Genomic DNA, 20,102 nt, shown 5'->3' with positions numbered 1-20,102 from the left:
CACACACTTTATTCAATAATGATGATGAAAACAAGATACTCTCCAAATATTGCCCACAATTATTGTACAATAATAATTTTATTTTCTCTTATTTTACTTTCTCAGAAGAAATCATAGATTGCTTAGATGCATTGGATGATCTTTATCTTGCATATGAATTAATTGGAGGAAGTTTCTGGGCTATATACCAGCACCACATCCTAACATACATTGTATGGTGGAGATAGGGAATGGACGTTCACAGTATCCAAAAATACATAAATGTATTAGCCCTTGTACACACGGTCGGACATTCTGACAACCAAATCCGTTGGATTTTGTCCGACGGATTTTGTCCGAAACTGTTGCATACACGCGGTCGGACAAAGTTGTCGGAAAATCCGATTGTACATAACGTGATGATGTTATTTCGTTACGACGTGACTACGTTCAGGCTAGTAGCCAATAGCTTTGGTCTAGGAATTTGATCTGAGCATGCGTGGCACTTTGTCCGTCGGAGTAGGCTACACATGATCGGAGTATGTCCGATCGGAGCATGTTGTCGGAAAATTTTATAGACAAGTTGGAAAACTTGGTCCGTCGGATATTCCGACGGAAACAGTCCGATGGAGACCACACACAGTCGGATTATCCGACAATACGGTCCGATCGGACACATTCCGTCGGAATCTCCGACCGTGTGTACAAGGGCTTAGACATAATATAATAAAATCTTGTACAGTTGAGGTCTTGGGCTAGAATTCATGTATAAACTTAAAAAAAAAATTGTATCCAGTCCAAGGATTCTGGCAGGTCTGTTAATCTCCCTCCAACAAGTGTTAAGACCCCTTGATATCCAACGCTATCAAGCAAGCACATACTGTTCATATTGAATTAAACACATTGTGAAGGACTCAATGGTAAATTAAATAGCTGGGGCATCCAAGGGAGCTAGGTCTTGATGCGTTTCATGGGAATGCCCGGCTTCTTCAGGAGGATTAATGGGAGACCCGCAATCCCAAAACAAACGATATACAATGAAATAAAATAACCATACCACGTTACTGTTATGTTCCTGTTGTTTATGGTATGGCTATTTTATTGTACATAATTTATTTGCAGAATTATGGGCCTACCTTAGTACTCCTGAAGAAGAAAGGCGGTAAAGTCTAACTCCCTTCGATGCCCCAGCTCCTTGATTTACCATTGAGGCAATCTACCCTTTTCTAGTTTGTTTAATGGTATATGTACTGTATATGCCTGATAGTGTGGGACACCAATGGGTCTTGACATTTGTTGGAGGAAGATTAACAGACCTGCTAGAATCCTTTGGGAAAAACTGTTTTTAAGTTGAAAAAAGGAAGAAAAACTCCCCCAGGTGGGGTTTTTTGGCAGCAAACACAAAGAAATAAGGTGAATAACCTCTATAGATATAATAATTTATTAATTTCCTACTGGAGTTCATGTTTTAACTATTATGTTATGAAGTTTTTCTCACATCTTAATAAATTATTATATCTATAGAGGTTATTCACCTTATTTCTTTGTGTTTGCTGCCAAAAAACCCCACCTGGGGGAGTTTTTTTCCTTTTTTCGATGCATATCGGGGTGAGCAGCGCTCTTTGAACCCTGGTGGGTATGTGTCCTGTCCTTTGCTAACTGTTTTTAAGTTTACCCATGATTGAACCATGTTGTAAGATTTGCCTGGGTACTCTGAAAGCCCAATCTCCAACATAAATTGATCTTGTATATAACCCATTAACACATTAATTGTTGAGTTTTTTTTGTTCATTTAGTATCCCACGGTATATTTATGTATTTAAAAAGTAAGGAACAGCTTTAATGTGTAAAGTATTTTGTGTTCTCAGAAATGAGCTGCTCCCCGAACAGCCACTACGAGCTCCTTGGAAACAGTTGCCCTGCAACTTGCTTTGGTCTGATTGCTCCACCATCTTGTATACCGTCCTACACCGAAGGATGCTACTGTGACAATGGCTTCATCCTCAGTGGTGAAGACTGTGTGTCAGTACCAGAATGTGGCTGCGTCTTCGAGAACACCTACTACAAAGCAGGGCAAGATTTCTACGCCGACAACCTATGCCAGAGGAAATGTACATGTGGGGCCGACGGTAGAACAACTTGTCAGGACAGCCGTTGTGGAGCCAATGCTGAGTGCAAAGTGGTGGATGGAGTCCTAGGATGCCATCCAAAGGAGTTTGGACAGTGTGTAGCTTGGGGAGATCCACACTACATCACTCCAGATGAACTGTATTACGCATTCCAGGGCACCTGCGCCTACATACTTATTAAGATTAAAAGTATTAACTTTGAAGTGACGGTGGAAAATGAACCCTATAAAAAAGTGGCGGTAACCAAATCAGTCATAGTGAGATCTGGACGTTATGCAATTCATTTGGAGAGAGGGAAAGGAAGGAGTGAAACAATGGTGAGTAAAATGAATGGTCACTTGGGCACTTATGAATGATATATTTCCTTCAATTATTCAACAATGATGGCTGATTGCAAGCATATAATATATACACATTGTGCTGCATTTGTGTATATATATATAGATATATATATATATATATATATATATATATATATATATATATGGAAAATAAATATTTGATCCCCTCCAGATTTTGTATGTTTGCCAACTTACAAAGAAAGAAAGGGTTAGAGACAGAACATCAACCAATCAATCCCGAAAAAATACACAAAACAAATGCTATAAATTATAATTATAGCATAGCAAATGCTATGCTACAATTATATAGCATATCATGTTGCTGTAGCAAATTGTAATAAATTATAATTTATTATGCTATAAAATATGCTATAAATAAAGTTGCATTTCAGTGATGTAAAGTAAATATTTGATCCCCAAGCAAACCATGGCTTATAACTTGGTGGAGAACACCTTGTTGGCAAGCACAGGGGTAAGACGTTTCTTGTAGTTGGTGACCAGGTTTGCACACATCTCAGGAGGGATTTTGGTCCACTCTTCCTTACAGATCTTCTCTAAATCCTTAAGGTTTTTTGGCTGTTGCTTGGCAACTCAAAGCTTCAGCTCCCTCCATAAATGTTCTATAGGATTAAGGTCTGGAGATGACTAGACCACTCCATGACCTTAAGGTACTTCTTCTTGAGCCACTTCTTTGTTGCGGCGTATTTTGGGTCATTGTCATGCTGGAAGACCCATCCATGTCCCATCTTCAGTGTTCTGGTTGAGGGAAGAAGGTTCTCGGCCAAGATTTTACAATACAGGTAAGACGTTTCTTGTAGTTGGTGACCAGGTTTGCACACATCTCAGGAGGGATTTTGGTCCACTGTTCCTTACAGATCTTCTCTAAATCCTTAAGGTTTTTTTGGCTGTTGCTTGGCAACTCGAAGTTTTAGCTCCCTTTATAAATTTTCTATAGGATTAAGGTCTGGAGACTGACTAGACCACTCCATAACCTTAAGGTGCTTCTTCTTGCTTCTTCTTGAGCTACTTCTTTCTTGCCTTGTGGGTGTATTTTGGGTCATTGTCATACTGGACGACCCATTCATGTCCTATCTTCAGTGTTCGGGCTGAGGGAAGAAGGTTCTCGGCCAAGATTTTAGAATACATGGCCCTGTCCCTGAGAGCCAAATGTGGTCCGACAAGCCATTTCATCTGGCCCTCACACCCCTCCTGCACCCTCCAACCCCACATTGTCTTAGTAGTTGGCAGCAGACAGGAGGACAGACCTCCTCTGCCAGATCCTGCACTTTTACATGCAGTCATGGAGATGCTCGTCTCTGCACCCCCCCCCCCCCCACCCCCTTGCCCATCTCAGCAGTAGGCACCGGAGAGGAGGACTAGAACTCCCCCACCAGATCCTGCACCTCTCTGTGCAGCCACAGTACTCCCTCATCTCCACTTCGCCTGGTCTCAGCATTCAGCAGACTCTGGCAGCTAACTCCGACCCTCCTCTGGTCCTCCTCCAGACCCTGCACTTTCTGCTTCCCAGCTCACCACCAGTTTTTTCCCAAAAGCAGCAGGAGGTAAGGAGGTGCACTGTTATGTAAAGGATGGTTGGGGACTCAACCTCTGATGGTGATGGGGCGTTTGACATCCAATGTAAGTTGGGGTGATGTGCTCTGGACATCTAGTCTTACAGATATAACCGGCTTTTTGAGGGCAACCATAATGCTGATATGGACCGCAATAAAATAGAGTTTGACCCCTTCTCTAGAGAGTTTAGATTTGGCAAAAACATTTCAGTGCCACCTGGGTTTATTTACTTTCCTCCTTGCAGTTTTGAGATGTTTAAACCGCTGTGCCAGTACGTGAGTTCAAAAGCATCAATTTTACGACACTCAGTGTTCCATATATTGTTCAACATCCATTTTTCTTATTTCCAATTTTTAGATAAATGGAGAGAGATATAACCTTCCCATCCAGTCTCAAGACTTTTGGATAAACCGCCAAGGGAATAACATCATCGTTTGGACTAAAGAAGGGATCACAGTCATGTTTGACCAGCAGTATTATGTGTCTGTCTGGATACCAAGCACCTTCCGTGGATTAAACGAAGGCCTCTGTGGAAATTTCAACAAAAATCCCGGCGATGACATCCGCCTTCCGAATGGCACTGTCGTCAATGACCTAGCAGTTTTTGGAGAGTCCTGGTCAATAGATAAAAAAAGATCCAACTGCAGAGGATGCTCGGGTGATCAGTGTCCAAAGTGTGATCAAGCGGACTCTGCTCTGGCCAGTTCACCAACAAAATGTGGAATGATTTCAGATCCTCGAGGTCCATTCAAAGAATGTCTTCCCTTGGTAAATCCAGAAAATTATGTCAAGAGCTGTGTGTTCGATGTGTGTAACGGAGGTGGTGGTCAGGAAGCTTTATGCTCCAGCCTGCAAGCCTACACAGCAATATGCCAAGAGAAGGGTGCAAATGTTGGAGCTTGGAGGAACACCACCAATTGTCGTAAGTTCTGTTTTGCAAATTGACATACTGTATGTCTTTAGCTTATGCCTGAAACTGCCTTTTTCAGTGATCATCCCATCTCCATCCCTCCGAGTGGCTTTATGTTCTTAGCTAGTCTTTGATGGTTCTCTTTTATTCAGGTCATGGTATAGTTAGTAGTAGTTCGCAAAATTCAACCAAGGTTCCACCAACATAAACAACTCCTCTCCAGTTTTCAGCATTACAGAACAAGTTCAGTTGAACTTGATTAACTACTACAGAAGGCTTTCTCAACCTTTTAACCCTAGAGGAACACCAACAATAATTTTCATGTCTCAAGGAACCCTTACTGAAACCAAATCATCAGGGCTCAATAAGAACAATGCTTATTATATTAGTGGTCAATAGGAAGAATGCCCCCCTTAAAGTGGTGTTTCGAATGCCACCCTTAAAGACAGCTAAAAATATATTTGGTGTCATGCTGCTGGCTTTGCTAAGTGGTGCTGAACCTTGAATTCTGTAGGCACCATCAAATATGTGGTTCATCAGCCATAGTTCAAGGAACCCCTAGCAACCTGTGAAGGAACCCCAGGGTTCCACGGAACCCTGGTTGAGAATGGCTGTCCTACAGAGTCTTAGCTAGTCACTAACTGATTCTTGTCCAGTAACGTACCGGTACATCGCTGGATTGGAAGGGTGATATCTTGGTCATTGATGCAGCAATGATTAAGATATCATTTTTTAGGGTTGACAATCCCTTCAATGTAAAAGTAATCCTAGCAGCTAAGAAGCCACTGAATTGCTTTTACAGGAGGCGGAAGGGGGTCCCACCCTCCGCTGCTGCTGCTTTCATCAGGCTCTCTTTTGTGATTGGGTAGCCTGGGGGGATGCGACCAGCGGCATCTGATTCCTGGTTCACAGTGAGAGGAACTGATGTTGTTCCTCCCACTGTGTTACATCAGAAACCGAAAGCGACGAGAATTTCAGTCTCCTGTAAACAAGCTATTTCTAACTATTTCTAGATGCTTTAGAACAGGGGTCTCAAAACTTTGTCAACAAAAGGCCAGTTTACTGTCCTTCAGACTTCAGGGGGTCTGGACTATGACCATAGGGAGTAGAATTTGTCCTGTGGGAGTAAGCAGTGCATTGGCATCAGTGGGAGGATAAGTGCCCCATTGAAGGCGTCAAATGGGAGGAATAGTGCCCTGTTGTTGATGTCTGTAACCGGAATGATACCCCATTGTTGGTGTCAGAGTTGGTGTCAGTGGGAGGTATAGTGCTCCAAGGGCCTGATAAAGGCAAGCAAAGGGCCGCATCAGGATCCCCGAGCCACAGTTTGGAGACCACTGCTTTAGAGGCCAGGGAGAGATATGGGGTCTAATAGACCCCATATCGCTCCATAAAGAGGACCTTTCATAGTCCATGCTATCACAAGGGTTGCTGTTCATCCCTTCTGTCTGATAGCAATAAAAGAGTTTAAAAAAAATAAAAATAAAGATACAATGTAAAAAAAAGGCCTGTCATGGTCCATGCTATCACAAGGGATATTTTTCATCCCCTGTAATAGCAAAGTAATAAAATAGATTCAAAAATAAATAAAGATACAGTGTTAATTATTTTTTTTTTTTACATAAAATAAATAAAATAAAAAAGAATTAACGTGCCCCTGTTCACTTGTGCTCACACGCAATTAGGTTCCATTTGCATATGTCAATGGGGATCGTGCCATGCATGTGAGGTATCACTGTGAACGTCAGAGCAAGGGAAATTATTTTATCGCCTCTTTAGCTCTAAACTGGTAACCTGTAAAGCGTTGCCTATGGATATTTTTAGGAAATGTAGTTTGGCGCCATGGTCCTATATCCCAATTGGCATGAAGCGGTAATCACATCCCAACAATGATTGTAATCAAAAAAGAAAGGCAGAAAAGGGGGATATGGGATTTTATGGTACCAAAAAGTACAGAAACTAGTGATTAGTGAACATAAAAATAATTTTTTTTTTATTCATTATTAACCATTAAAATGAGTTAAAAGAGTATAGAAAAAAATTACATGAAAACATTTCCATACGACATTGTATACTATGGGTGGCAATAATACTGTTCCTTAAATGCATCAACTGAGAAACCCCAATGCATGTCTTTATGGACCTTGCTTTGTGCACTGGTGCGCAGTCATGTTGAAACAGGAAGGGGCCGTCCCCAAACTGTTCCTACAAATTTGGGAGCATGATACTGTCCAGAATGTCTTGGTATGCCCTTCACTGGAACTAAGGGGCCAAGCCCAACCCCCTGAAAAACAACCCCCACACCATAATATCCCCTCCACCAAATGATTTGGACCAGTACACAAAGCAAGGACCATAAAGACACAGATGAGTGGGTCTGGGGTGGAGGAACTTAACTGGCCTGCACAGAGTCCTGCCCTCAACCCCATAAAAACCTTTGGGATGAATTAGAGCAGAGACTGTGAGCCAGGGCTTCTCGTCCAACATCAGTGCCTGACCTCACAAATGCACTTCTGGAAGAATGGTCAAACATTCCCGTAGACACACTCCTAAACCTTGTGGACGGCCTTCCCAGAAGAGTTGAAGCTGTTATAGCTGCAAAGAGTGGGCCAACTCAATATTGAACCCTACGGACTAAGGCTAGAATGCCACTGAAGCTGTTATAGCTGCAAGGAGTGGGCCAACTCAACATTGAACCCTACGGACTAAGGCTAGAATGCCACTGAAGCTGTTATAGCTGCAAAGAGTGGGTCAACTCACTAGCACTAGGCAGGCGTCCCATACTTTTGGTAATATTATATATATATATATATATATATATATATATATATATATATATATATATATATATATATAATGTTTGGTGTTTGAGGGTTCTAAGTAGTTTTCTTTCAAAAAAAACAATGTTTTTTACACGTATGAGAGGAATGTCAGAACTGGAAGTACCTTCACAGATTTTCTTCAACCAAAACCAATCATCTAGACATGGATAGACTTTGGTGAACTGATTTCTGGAATCTGCTGGGAATGCAACCATTTCTCCATGCTTTGTTGCCATTTAATGTGCTGCCACTGTAGGACGAGCCTTCCTTTTGGAACCAAGCAAAAGAAGCAAACTTTGGAGCTTGGAGAAACAACTTACCACTGAAACAGACCTACTTTTTAAATGGTTTCATACTCAGCCTGATGTGCATAAGAATAGAATCTTAAATAATTATTATTACAGTATTTAAGCAAGCAATTAATGGCTTGTATGGTAATACATTTTTTTTTTGTTGCATAGAATTCCAATTTAATAATTTTTGAATAATACATTTTTGTTATACTTTTTTAATCTTTTGTATCTGATACCCCACAGCACTTTCCTGTCCAATCAACAGCCACTACAGCATGTGTACCAGATCTTGTGCTGTCTCCTGCTATGGCCTCCTGGCATCCAGCTCTTGCCGTGAAGAGTGTTTCGAGGGATGTGAGTGTGACCCTGGCTACGTCTTCGATGGCGATCAGTGCGTTACCATGGACAAATGCGGTTGCATTTATAAGGAAAGATATTTGAAGGTAAAAAAAAAAAAAGAAGAAGAGAAATGCATTACAATTTTGGGTTATTGGATAGCTGAAGGTGCAAACTCTAATCCGGTATCACCGTCCTTTTTTTAGGCTGGTGAAACCGTGCTAAGTGAGGACTGCAGCCAAGAGTGCAGATGTAATCCAGTCTTTGGAGTGCGCTGTCAGAACCGGAGCTGTGCCGAGGATGAGATATGTCAAATTCGGGATGGTTTGAGGACTTGTGTCAACAAAGGTGAGAGCGGTCAGGTGAACTGGTGAGGAACTTCTACTGAAGTCTTAAAATTCAAATGAATTGCATCAGCTGCACTTTTTTATGTTGGAAAGAGTAGGGAGGGGCTAGACCACTGACAATTACATTTGCCCCATGAGTCTCATTGGGGAGCTTTATCTCAACGTCTTAATTGGTAGACCCAACATGAATCGAGAGGAGTCTCTCCATGAGGGAAATCCTCTCTTGGATAACTGTTGCTGAACTATTGTCTCCATTTTAAGATTTCCCCTAGAAATGTGTACAAAAGAAAAATGTGTTTCTTTTCGATTTGTTCATTAAAGCAGAGTTCCTCCCTCAGAATCTTTTTGAGGGTTGAAAGAGTAGGTAGGGGTTAGACCACTGACAATTAAATTTGCCCATGGGTCTCATTGGGGAGCTTTATCTTAGCGTTTTATATGGTAGATCCAACAGGAATCGAGAGAAGAGTCTCTCCATGAGGGAAATCCTCTCTTGGACAACTGTTGCTGAACTAGTGTCTCCATTTTAAGATTTCCTCTAGAAATGTGTACAAAATTCTCATTCAAAAGAAAAATGTGTTTCTTTTCGATTTGTTCATTAAAGCGGAGTTCCTCCCTCAAAATCTTTTTGAGGGTTGAAAGAGTAGGTAGGGGTTAGACCACTGACAATTAAATTTGCCCCATGCGTCTCATTGGGGAGCTTTATCTTAACGTCTTAATTGGTAGACCCAACAGGAATTGAGAGAAGAGTCTCTCCATGAGGGAAATCCTCTCTTGGATAACTGTTGCTGAACTAGTGTCTCCATTTTAAGATTTTTCCCCTAGAAATGTGTACAAAAGAAATATGTGATTCTTTTCGATTTGTTCATTAAAGCAGAGTTCCTCCCTCAAAATCTTTTTGAGGGTTGAAAGAGTAGGTAGGGGTTAGACCACTGACAATTAAATTTGCCCCAATGCGTCTTATTGGGGAGCTTTATCTTAACGTCTTAATTGGTAGACCCAACAGGAATCGAGAGGAGTCTCTCCATGAAGGAAATCCTCTCTTGGACAACTGTTGCTGAACTAGTGTCTCCATTTTAAGATTTCCTCTAGAAATGTGTACAAAAGAAAAATGTGTTTCTTTTCGATTTGTTCATTAAAGCGGAGTTCCACCCTCAAAATCTTTTTGAGGGTTGAAAGAGTAGGTAGGGGTTAGACTACTGACAATTAAATTTGCCCCATGCGTCTCATTGGGGAGCTTTATCTTAACGTCTTAATTGGTAGACCCAACAGGAATCGAGAGGAGTCTCTCCATGAGGGAAATCCTCTCTTGGACAACTGTTGCTGAATTAGTGTCTCCGTTTTAAGATTTCCTCTAGAAATGTGTACAAAAGAAAAATTAGTTCCACCCTCAAAAATTGTTTTTTAAGTCAGCGGCTACAAATACTGTAGCTGCTTACTTTTAATAAGGACACTTACCTGTCCTTATTAGCCTGCAATGTCACCCCCCCGTGGCCGATTCGCCCATCGGCTCGGCTGCAGGCGCCGCCATTGCAACTAAGGGAAACCAGAAGTGGAGTCACACGTTGCTTTCTGAATGGCCCGTTGTCTTCTGGGACACACACAGGTCCAAGAATGCAGTGGGGGGGAATGAGGAGGGTCCGAAACAGAAGAGGAAATGACGTACCTCACTGCAAGGCTGGGACGAAAATACACATTTGTACTTCATAGAAGGAAAGAAAAAAAAATGCATATCCTAAAAACGTAGGGTGGTCTTTAGCTTAAGACCAAGTATTAAAGTTGGGTAGCACTCCACTTTAAATTAATCATTTTGTTTCGTCATGTTCGTTATGTTAGAATGATTCATCTTTAGAATTAGTTTCATATATTCACTTATTTGAAATTGATTCAAAAATGTATTTGTTATTTTCAAATCGGTTCGAATATTGAGATTCGAATTTCGGAAGATTGCTATATTGGTTCTTTTATTTTATTTTATTTTATTATATTCTATCCTCTTCTTTTTCTATTCTTTTATTTTCTATTAATTTTATTCTTTTCTATTCTAGTCAGAAGCCTAAGTAGGAATCATCATCTCATTTCACTTTTATACCTCACTGTATTTATTGGAATATGTTTCTATTTCAAAATTCAAATTTATTTTCGAAATTTTAATTCAAAATCATTGTTTAAATTTGAAAAAATCGTTTTGTTATAATTTCGATTTGTAACAAAACAAATCATACATGTCTAATTTTCCTTCTATTCTGTTCTAGCAAGAACTCTAAATGTTCGGAATTGTATATAAGTTTCACATTATTTTTTCATTTTTAGATCCATGCAAATACAAAACCTGCCGTGCCAAGGAGAGCTGTAGAGTTGAGAACGAGGAAGCAGTTTGTGTCCCGGATTACAGTGGTCTGTGCTATGCGTGGGGGGACCCCCATTGCCTCACGTTTGATGGCAAGAGCTATGATCACCAAGGCACCTGCACCTATGTTTTAGCACAGTACGCGGGCAATGATAAAACTCTGGAGCCATTCAAGGTTACCATCAAGAATGAAAACAGAGGAACCCCAGCTGTTTCTTATGTCGGAAGGGTGAACGTGGTCATGTATGATATCAACATTGCCATGCAAATTGGAGACTTTAATAAGATACGAGTAAGCTTTTCCAACCCTTCATCTTTAATTTGTTAAAATAAAGAAATACAGAAATTACTCTTTAGTAAAAGTGGAAAATTTAGCATGGAAATTGTGGTAAATATTTTGGTTTTTCTGGGAACACCTAATTCTGAGTTTGTAGCTTTGCAAGTCAGGTGTTCTCACCCCCTCCTATATACTCCTATTTATATTTTAGCATTGTTAATGTTATCTTATGTCGCGCACACACGATTCGGATTTCTCTTCGGAAAAAGATATGACGGCTTTACCGACGGGATTCCGCTCAAGTTTGCCTTGCATACACACGGGTCATGCAAAAGTTTGCTGAAATTACGACCGCCAAGAACGCTTTGACGTACAACACTACGACGAGCCGAGAAAATTAAGTTCAATGCTTCCGAGCATGCGTCGAATTGTTTCCGAGCATGCGTAGGAATTTTGCACGTCGGAATTGCCACAGACGATCGCATTTTCGGATTGGAACTTTTCCCGACCGGAAAATTGAGAGCATGCTCTCAAACTTTTGCTGGCTGGAATTCGGCCAGAAAAAGTCAGATGGAGCGTACATACAGTCGCATTTCCTGACGAAAAACTCTTTCGTGGGCCAAAATTCCGATCGTGTGTACCCGGCATAAGACTGTTGTGTCAACTGATCTACTCAAGCAAGGCTTGAAAAGAAAAATGCCTGGTGATAGCCCATAACCCTCTAAAGCATATCAATGCAAATTTGAGTTTGACTTAAGCTTATTTTCCACTTTCTACGTTATTATTGTTTGAATATGCAAGGATAGCGAAACTATTGCAAATATTTACAGTGAGAAACACTATATAGAGCATCATGCTCAAAGTTACCAAGAAAATATGTAAAGTGTACTGCTACCATTGCTTGGGAACCTGCTTGATGAAGAACGATTACTAGGTTTTGTAGGTTCTATATAGGTGTAGCACTATCTCTGAAGGAGCCACTGGTAATTAGGTCAATTTCTCCCTATATCGCACCCACAGCCAGGCACACACATTGTTTTCTGCACTCCTCCTTAGACTCACTAAACAGTCTAGGGTTTATTTTTTTCTGGTGTTTATTTAGGGAGCAATGAACTTGGATAGGGAAGGGGCATGGGATACCCTGAACTGAAGAACAACTGTAAACTTGAACAAAGATGAGGATATTTCTATGACTGCTTAAATTATGGCTGTTCTGTACAAGTTGCCAGGTGTATTGAACAGCTTTAGGCTCCAATGTCCTGTAGCTTACTTAGTAGTATAAGTAGTAGAAGTAATAGTAGTAGTAGTATAAGTACAACTCCTGGCTGTCTAGCACTGTACCTGGTTGCACCTGGTATTGCCCTCCACAGTCACTTTTCTTGTAAAGATGGTTAAATTAAGTACTCACTCAGTCCCACACATGGAGCTATCTGACTCCAGGTTTTCTTTCTCTCCTCCAAGCTGGCTCAGGCTGAATCTTGCTCTGGTGGGTCCTCAGCTAAGCCTAGCTGAGACCTTAAAGTTGGACTGGACACCTGAGGCTTCCCTCCCTCTTTTCTCTGCCCCAAGGACAGAGCCCCCAGAACGGTGGTTACCTCCAGATGGCAGGACCCCGGACTCTGCTCCCCTGCCACTCAGGCCTCAGACTCTTTTCCCACCTTCTGGGCCTGCCTCCCCAGTGAATGGTAGAATTCCCATGAATATTCAAGCCACAGCTTTAAGTCCCTTAGTTCCGCACATCCCAGATAGCAAGCAATTGTGCTGCCAGTTTGAAAATGACTTAAGCTATTGCTAGACTTGCCAGGCTTCACAAGTTTGTTGCACAGTTGCAGCAAGTCCGCATTGCATGACTCCAGATCAACTTTCTTTGCAAACATTCTGCAAGTCTGCTGCAAGCTCTGGTTTAGTTATGTTGTGCAAAATTCATCCCACCACAGGGGGTTACTGTGGCTGAATTTTCATTCTGTAAACGTGCTGAGCTCTTGCTGTAGACTCACCACTGCAACTTTCTCTTGCCATGCAAATTTGCTACAAACTGAAAAGGTGTCAACTAGAACTGCTCTGCAAGTGTACAAAAGGAACGAAAAAAAGGGAAAAAACTGCGCTACGGAATACAAATGGTATTGAACGGAAGCTGCAATTCAAAATGTACACCAAGAATACACCAAACAGAAATAGAAAAAAGAAAGAACTGCGCTAACCACGAATACCCAAATGTGAGTAGGGTATGTATATGTGCCAGACCCACGATAAGGGTCTTAGTATCTTAATGTCTCCAAGACCACCTCCAAAGTATAATGCAAACCATATACAAATAAGTGCAATTTAAATGCAAAAACAAACCATAAATACGTGTCAAGAGTGTGAGTTCCCCAAACACAATATGAGTAAATCAAACTCAGTGCATATACCTCTAAAGAATAAAAAAATAGAATAGAATATGAAAAAAATATTTGCAATTTTTTACATGAATGAAATATCAAGAAAAAAGATTATATTTAGAGACACCCTATATAATGTCCATATAGTCATATGTCAAAAAATAATAAAATGTCCATATAGTAAACAAACACCAGTGAAGTAAAGCTTCAAGTGGAGTGCAGCAGTGAAGGACAAACTTCAAACAGCTGAATCATAAGTACACAAAATAAAATCTTCTCCAAAGATGTACTGTGCTTTTCCCAACACCGAATGAGTGAATTGGCTTCTTACCAGATCCAAGCGACCCCCCGTTACAGAGGGTCACCACAGGCGACAATAGTCAAAGGATATCCGGATAGCGATTCCTCCTCAAGCGATCCTGAATCTTTCACGCGATAGGGTTATGGGTGTTATTCCATATATCACTCCCAACAGAGACCCTCGATCTCAAAGACCATTAAGCCTTTGGTTATACCAATTAGATCAGATGCTGTGGTCCTATTTCCTCCAACAAAATCCACACACTTCTCCAATAATAGCAATCACGGTTGGTACCAGATACTGTCTGCATGTGTTCATTTCTAGAGACCAGCCGAGCTTCACCTGACTGCTTTTATTTCCTTCCTCTGGAATGACTCCATTCCAGAGGAAGGAAATAAAAGCAGTCAGGTGAAGCTCGGCTGGTCTCTAGAAATGAACACATGCAGACAGTATCTGGTACCAACCGTGATTGCTATTATTGGAGAAGTGTGTGGATTTTGTTGGAGGAAATAGGACCACAGCATCTGATCTAATTGGTATAACCAAAGGCTTAATGGTCTTTGAGATCGAGGGTCTCTGTTGGGAGTGATATGTGGAATAACAGCCATAACCCTATCGCGTGAAAGATTCAGGATTGCTTGAGGAGGAATCGCTATCCGGATATCCTTTGACTATTGTCGCCTGTGGTGACCCTCTGTAACGGGGGGTCGCTTGGATCTGGTAAGAAGCCAATTCACTCATTCGGTGTTGGGAAAAGCACAGTACATCTATGGAGAAGATTTTATTTTGTGTACTTATGATTCAGCTGTTTGAAGTTTGTCCTTCACTGCTGCACTCCACTTGAAGCTTTACTTCACTGGTGTTTGTTTACTATATGGACATTTTATTGTTTTTTGACATATGACTATATGGACATTATATAGGGTGTCTCTAAATATAATCTTTTTTCTTGATATTTCATTCATGTAAAAAATTGCAAATATTTTTTTCATATTTTATTCTATTTTTTTATTCTTTAGAGGTATATGCACTGAGTTTGATTTACTCATATTGTGTTTGGGGAACTCACACTCTTGACATGTATTTATGGTTTGTTTTTGCATTTAAATTGCACTTATTTGTATATGGTTTGCATTATACTTTGGAGGTGGTCTTGGAGACATTAAGATACTAAGACCCTTATCGTGGGTCTGGCACATATACATACCCTACTCACATTTGGGTATTCGTGGTTAGCGCAGTTCTTTCTTTTTTCTATTTCTGCAAGTGTACAACTTGCCAGTGAAAATGTGCAGCAAGTTAAGAGATTTACAATTCAAATGTGCGGCAAGTTATCCTTGCTATCTGGGATGAAGCTATCTGAAGCCACTTTTTCTCTCTTTCCTCCAAGCTGGCTCAGGCTGACTCTTGCTCTGGTGGTTCTTCAGCTAAGCCTAACTGAGACCTTAAAGCTGGATTGGACACCTGAGGCTTTTCTCCCTCTTCTCTCTGCCCCAGGGGCACCTCCAGTTGACTGGACCATGGACTCTGCTCCCCTGCCACTCAGGCCTCGGACTATTTATGTACTCTTCCCCCACCTTCTGGGCCTGCCTACCCAGGGATTGGTGGAAGTCCCGTGAATAATCAAGCTGCAGCCTCTGCCTCTCCACCCATGTTCTGGAACCCTCCAGTGAGATTTTAGAATGCTGGGGAGGAAGCAGAGTAGCAGCCTGTTAGAACATGAACAGGCGTGATCACTCAAACCTTGCGCTACAGTGGAACCAAAGCTAAATTTACCTAACAGCTAGGAAACTAGAAGGGTACTACATAGGCATTGTTTTTACGTAGGAGTCCACACAAGGAATTTCTCCAGGTTGGTGGGAATGCTCTGTTGATTGAAGAAGCTTTATGATTTTGGTGTTTACAGTGGGTAATGGATAGGGAGGTAGAAGATGAGGAGAACAGAGAAAGATACAATGGAAGAAGGAATCAGAGTGAAGGAGAGGGAAAAGTGGGCAACCATAAAGGGGTAAAATAAAGTATCTGTTGTTAGGTAGACATTTGGAAATGACTAGATAGGGAGAGCTTTTTGTTTGCTGCGACCACACTTCTGGCTCTTTGAACAAGTATGTATTGAGATCAGATTTAGCATGCTAGGGATCTCATATCAACGTTCCTTGGAAAATAATACTTAACGCACAGGTTACTTTTTTAAATCGATCCATTGAGTCATTTTGCATTGTATTTCACATACCGACCACACTTCTGGCTCTTTGAACAAGTATGTATTGAGATCAGATTTAGCATGCTAGGGATCTCATATCAACGTTCCTTGGAAAATAATACTTAACGCACAGGTTACTTTTTTAAATCGATCCATTGAGTCATTTTGCATTGTATTTCACATAATGTGTAAAACTATGTTTTTTAATTGTATGAACAAGAGTGTTGGGGTTTTCCAAGCATGCATTGTTCCTTCTTTAGACATAGTAATTGAATGAATATTCTCTTCATAGGTCAATGGTGAACTGACCAATCTGCCACTCACTCTTGCTGATGGAAGACTGAAACTATACCAGAGTGGAATGACAGCCATAGTGGAAGCTCAGAATAATGTAATCGTTAGCTATGACTGGAACTGGTTAGCTACAGTGAGCGTTCCTAGTAGTTATTACAATGCAACTTCTGGAATGTGTGGAAACTTCAATCAAGATCCAAATGATGACCAGAGAGGTCCTAACGGGGCATCACTATCTTCAATCACAGACTGGATAAGAGAATGGAAAGAAGATGATCGAGATCCGTTCTGTTTTGATGTTTGTCCTGGGCATTGTCCAAACTGTAATGAGGAGAATAAGGCTCAGTATAGAGGTGATGATCAGTGTGGCTTCCTTCTCAAAAAGGACGGTCCATTCAGAGACTGCATCAAAAAAGTCAACCCAGAAAAGTTTTATGATGCCTGTCTCTTTGATGTCTGTATGAACGATGGAGCGAAGACAATTCTATGTCAAGCTTTAGATACTTATGTCAAGATATGCTTAAATGAAGGTCTTAAGGTTTATGATTGGAGGACAGCTACCAATTGCCGTAAGTAGAGCTCAATTTACTATTGCTGGGGCATTATTATAATTATTGTAGTGTTACTTTCTCTAGAGTTTCTGAACAGAGTATATTAGAATAAAGCTTTTTTACAAATACATTTTTTTTTTTCAATCTTTCAGCAATGGTATGTAACATTGAAAACAGTCATTACAACGCCTGTGGAAATGCTTGTCCAGTTACTTGCTCTGGCAAAAACACCCCAGCCACATGCACAAAATCCTGCGTAGAGACCTGTGAGTGCAATGAAGGAATGGTCCTTAGTGGGGATAAGTGCGTACCTGTTTCAAGCTGTGGCTGCAACCACAATGGGCAATATTATGAGCCTAACCAGTCCTGGTATGATGAGAAATGTAGCACACTTTGCCAGTGCGAGTCTAGTCTCGGAAAGGTGGTTTGCCAACCAAACAAATGCAAAACCACTGAGACCTGTGCGGTGATCAATGGAATACGAGGCTGTCATCCCAAAGCATTTTCAACATGTACAACCCATGGAGATCCTCATCATGATACATTTGATAAAAAGAGATTTTCATTCATGGGCGCTTGCATCTACCAGTTAGTAAACGTTACCGATCCATCATTGACCCACTTCTCCATCACTGTTGAAAACGAAAAGCGTGGTAACGCAGCTGTGTCCTTCACCAAAAGTGTGACCTTGCAACTGGACAACCACACCATGACCATGAGTAGAGACCACCCCCAACGGATTATGGTATGGAATACCTATTCATGGTTTAGTTTTAATTCATAGATGTAAACACTTTAGTATACTGGCTAGTGGAGAAAAGCAGAATTCTGTAAGTTTCTCAATACTTTGGGTGTGTCTGTCCTTTATGACATTTTTGTAAAATGTAGGGTGGAGGCACTGGATGCAAAAGCTGTTTTGCATTACCATGCATTATAAAATATGTTATGTAAAGTGCAATGGTTGGGTAGGTCTCAAACTTTACATGCTATTAAAGATGCACTTCAGATAAAGTCAAGGAAGTGTAGGGGAAGTAGAAACTCCACAATGGTTGGGTAGCCCTCAAACATTACATGGTATTAAAGAGGCACTTCCAATGAAATCAAGGAAGTTTACGGGAAGTAGAACCTCCACAATAGTTGAGTATCTCTCAAACATTACATGGTATTAAAGAGGCACTTCCGATGAAATCAAGGAAGTGTAGGGGAAATAGAACCTCCACAATGGTTGCGTAGCTCTCAAACATTACATGGTATTAAAGAGGCACTTCCGATGAAATCAAGGAGGTGTAGGGAAAGTAGAGTCTCCACAATGCTTGGGTAGCTCTCAAACATTACACGTTATTAAAGAGGCACTTTCAATGAAATCAAGGAAGTCTACAGGAAGTAGAACCTCCACAATGGTTGGGTAGCTCTCAAATATTACATGGTATTAAAGAGGCACTTCCAATGAAATCAAGGAAGTGTAGGGGAAGTAGAACCTCCACAATGGTTGGGTAGCTCTCAAACATTACATGGTATGAAAGAGGCACTTCCAATGAAATCAAGGAGGTGTAGGGGAAGTAGAACCTCCACAATGGTTGGGTAGCTCTCAAACATTACATGGTATTAAAGAGGCACTTCCAATGAAATCAAGGAAGTGTAGGGGAAGTAGAACCCCCACAATGGTTGTGTAGCTCTCAAACATTACATGGTATTAAAGAGACGCTTCCGATGAATTCAAGAAAGTGTACGGGAAGTAGATTCTCCACAATGGTTGGGTAGCTCTCAAACATTACATGGTATTAAAGAGGCACTTCCAATGAAATCAGGGAAGTGTAGGGGAAGTAGAACCCCCACAATGGTTGTGTAGCTCTCAAACATTACATGGTATTAAAGAGACGCTTCCGATGGATTTAAGGAAGAGTAGGGGAAGTAAAAGCTCCACACCAATGGTTTTGAAGTCCAAAAACTATTTACTTCATCATAAAAGTCCAGGACACTTTACGCTGAAAAAAATACTTATGGACGCCACAAAAATAAACATGGCACACCTAATTTGACTTTAATTCTCGATTTCTAAAGTTTTTCTAATTCCAAAGACATGCCAGGGTACATTTATAGATGAAGGTGCTGTGTCTGGTTGACCATTCTGCAACAAATATAATCATTATAGTTATGGCTGCTGGTGTGGGGAAGTGCCGCCCACATTATTAGAACAACAACAAAAAAAAGCTATTGTGCAAAACCCACAAACAACCATCAAAATGGCTAAATTAAGTGTGCAAGTGAATACTTTTGGCCTCCAAATTCACGAGCACCCCATATATATTTCCAAACAATATATGTGCTTATAATAATTTTAACACACTTGGTAGCTTCAGGAAATACATTATGCCTTCCATCCTAAAATTATTGATCACAGTTTAAGCTAATTTAATCTAGATGTAATCCTTTACCATTTCTAACAACTAAATTTGCTGTTAACCCAAACAAATCCCTAGAACAAACTGCTGACCTAAATCTAACTCCAGAACATATCTTTCAACCTTAAAACTAACACCTTTAATCTGAGCAAACCTCTAAAGTTAATAATAACGCAACCTCATAATCAAAACCCTCAACCCAAAGATCCCCTAGACCGAAACCTAAACCTGACATGCATGGCAACAAAAGAGTTTAAAGGCCTTTTCACATGGGCTTCAGCTTGTATAAGAGCAATGTGAACAGAGAGCTTTGACAAAGCATTTTGCAGAGCTTTAAGCAAACTTTGTTGAAGCTTTAAAAATATCATTCAGCTCCAATTTGTAACTGTTGAACATAGATCCCACTGGCAGTGCTGATTGCCACTTTCAGCAAGCTGCTAGCAGGCTTCAGCAGGCTTTCAACAAGCTTCTCAGCTCCTCTCGGCCCAGTCTTCATTGGATAGATTGATAGCAGCGCAGCCATTGGCTCGCACTGCTGTCAATCACATCCAATGACATGTTAGAAGAATTATTGTTCTTTTTAAATGTAATTTAGAAAATTGTGTAAAAAAATTAAT

The 20,102-nt window shown here is 40.8% G+C and overlaps 1 protein-coding gene across 1 annotated transcript in view; it reads left to right on the top strand.

Annotated features, from left to right (window-relative positions):
• The window catches only part of LOC143933472 (IgGFc-binding protein-like), a 100,400-nt gene that overhangs the window by 39,440 nt on the left and 40,858 nt on the right, over positions 1-20,102 (top strand). Inside the window, exons 16-22 of the mRNA XM_077456377.1 lie at positions 1,848-2,425; positions 4,379-4,943; positions 8,290-8,489; positions 8,589-8,730; positions 11,040-11,368; positions 16,531-17,101; positions 17,236-17,828. Of these exons, the coding sequence (XP_077312503.1) occupies positions 1,848-2,425; positions 4,379-4,943; positions 8,290-8,489; positions 8,589-8,730; positions 11,040-11,368; positions 16,531-17,101; positions 17,236-17,828 (2,978 nt within the window). The remainder of the gene's footprint in view (positions 1-1,847; positions 2,426-4,378; positions 4,944-8,289; positions 8,490-8,588; positions 8,731-11,039; positions 11,369-16,530; positions 17,102-17,235; positions 17,829-20,102) is intronic.

This window comes from Lithobates pipiens, unplaced genomic scaffold (genome assembly GCF_037356315.1).
Source record: "Lithobates pipiens isolate NorthernLeopardFrog02 unplaced genomic scaffold, aLitPip1_a1.2 Scaffold_27, whole genome shotgun sequence".
NCBI lineage: Eukaryota > Metazoa > Chordata > Amphibia > Anura > Ranidae > Lithobates > Lithobates pipiens.
This window is presented reverse-complemented; position numbering and strand designations above follow the sequence as displayed.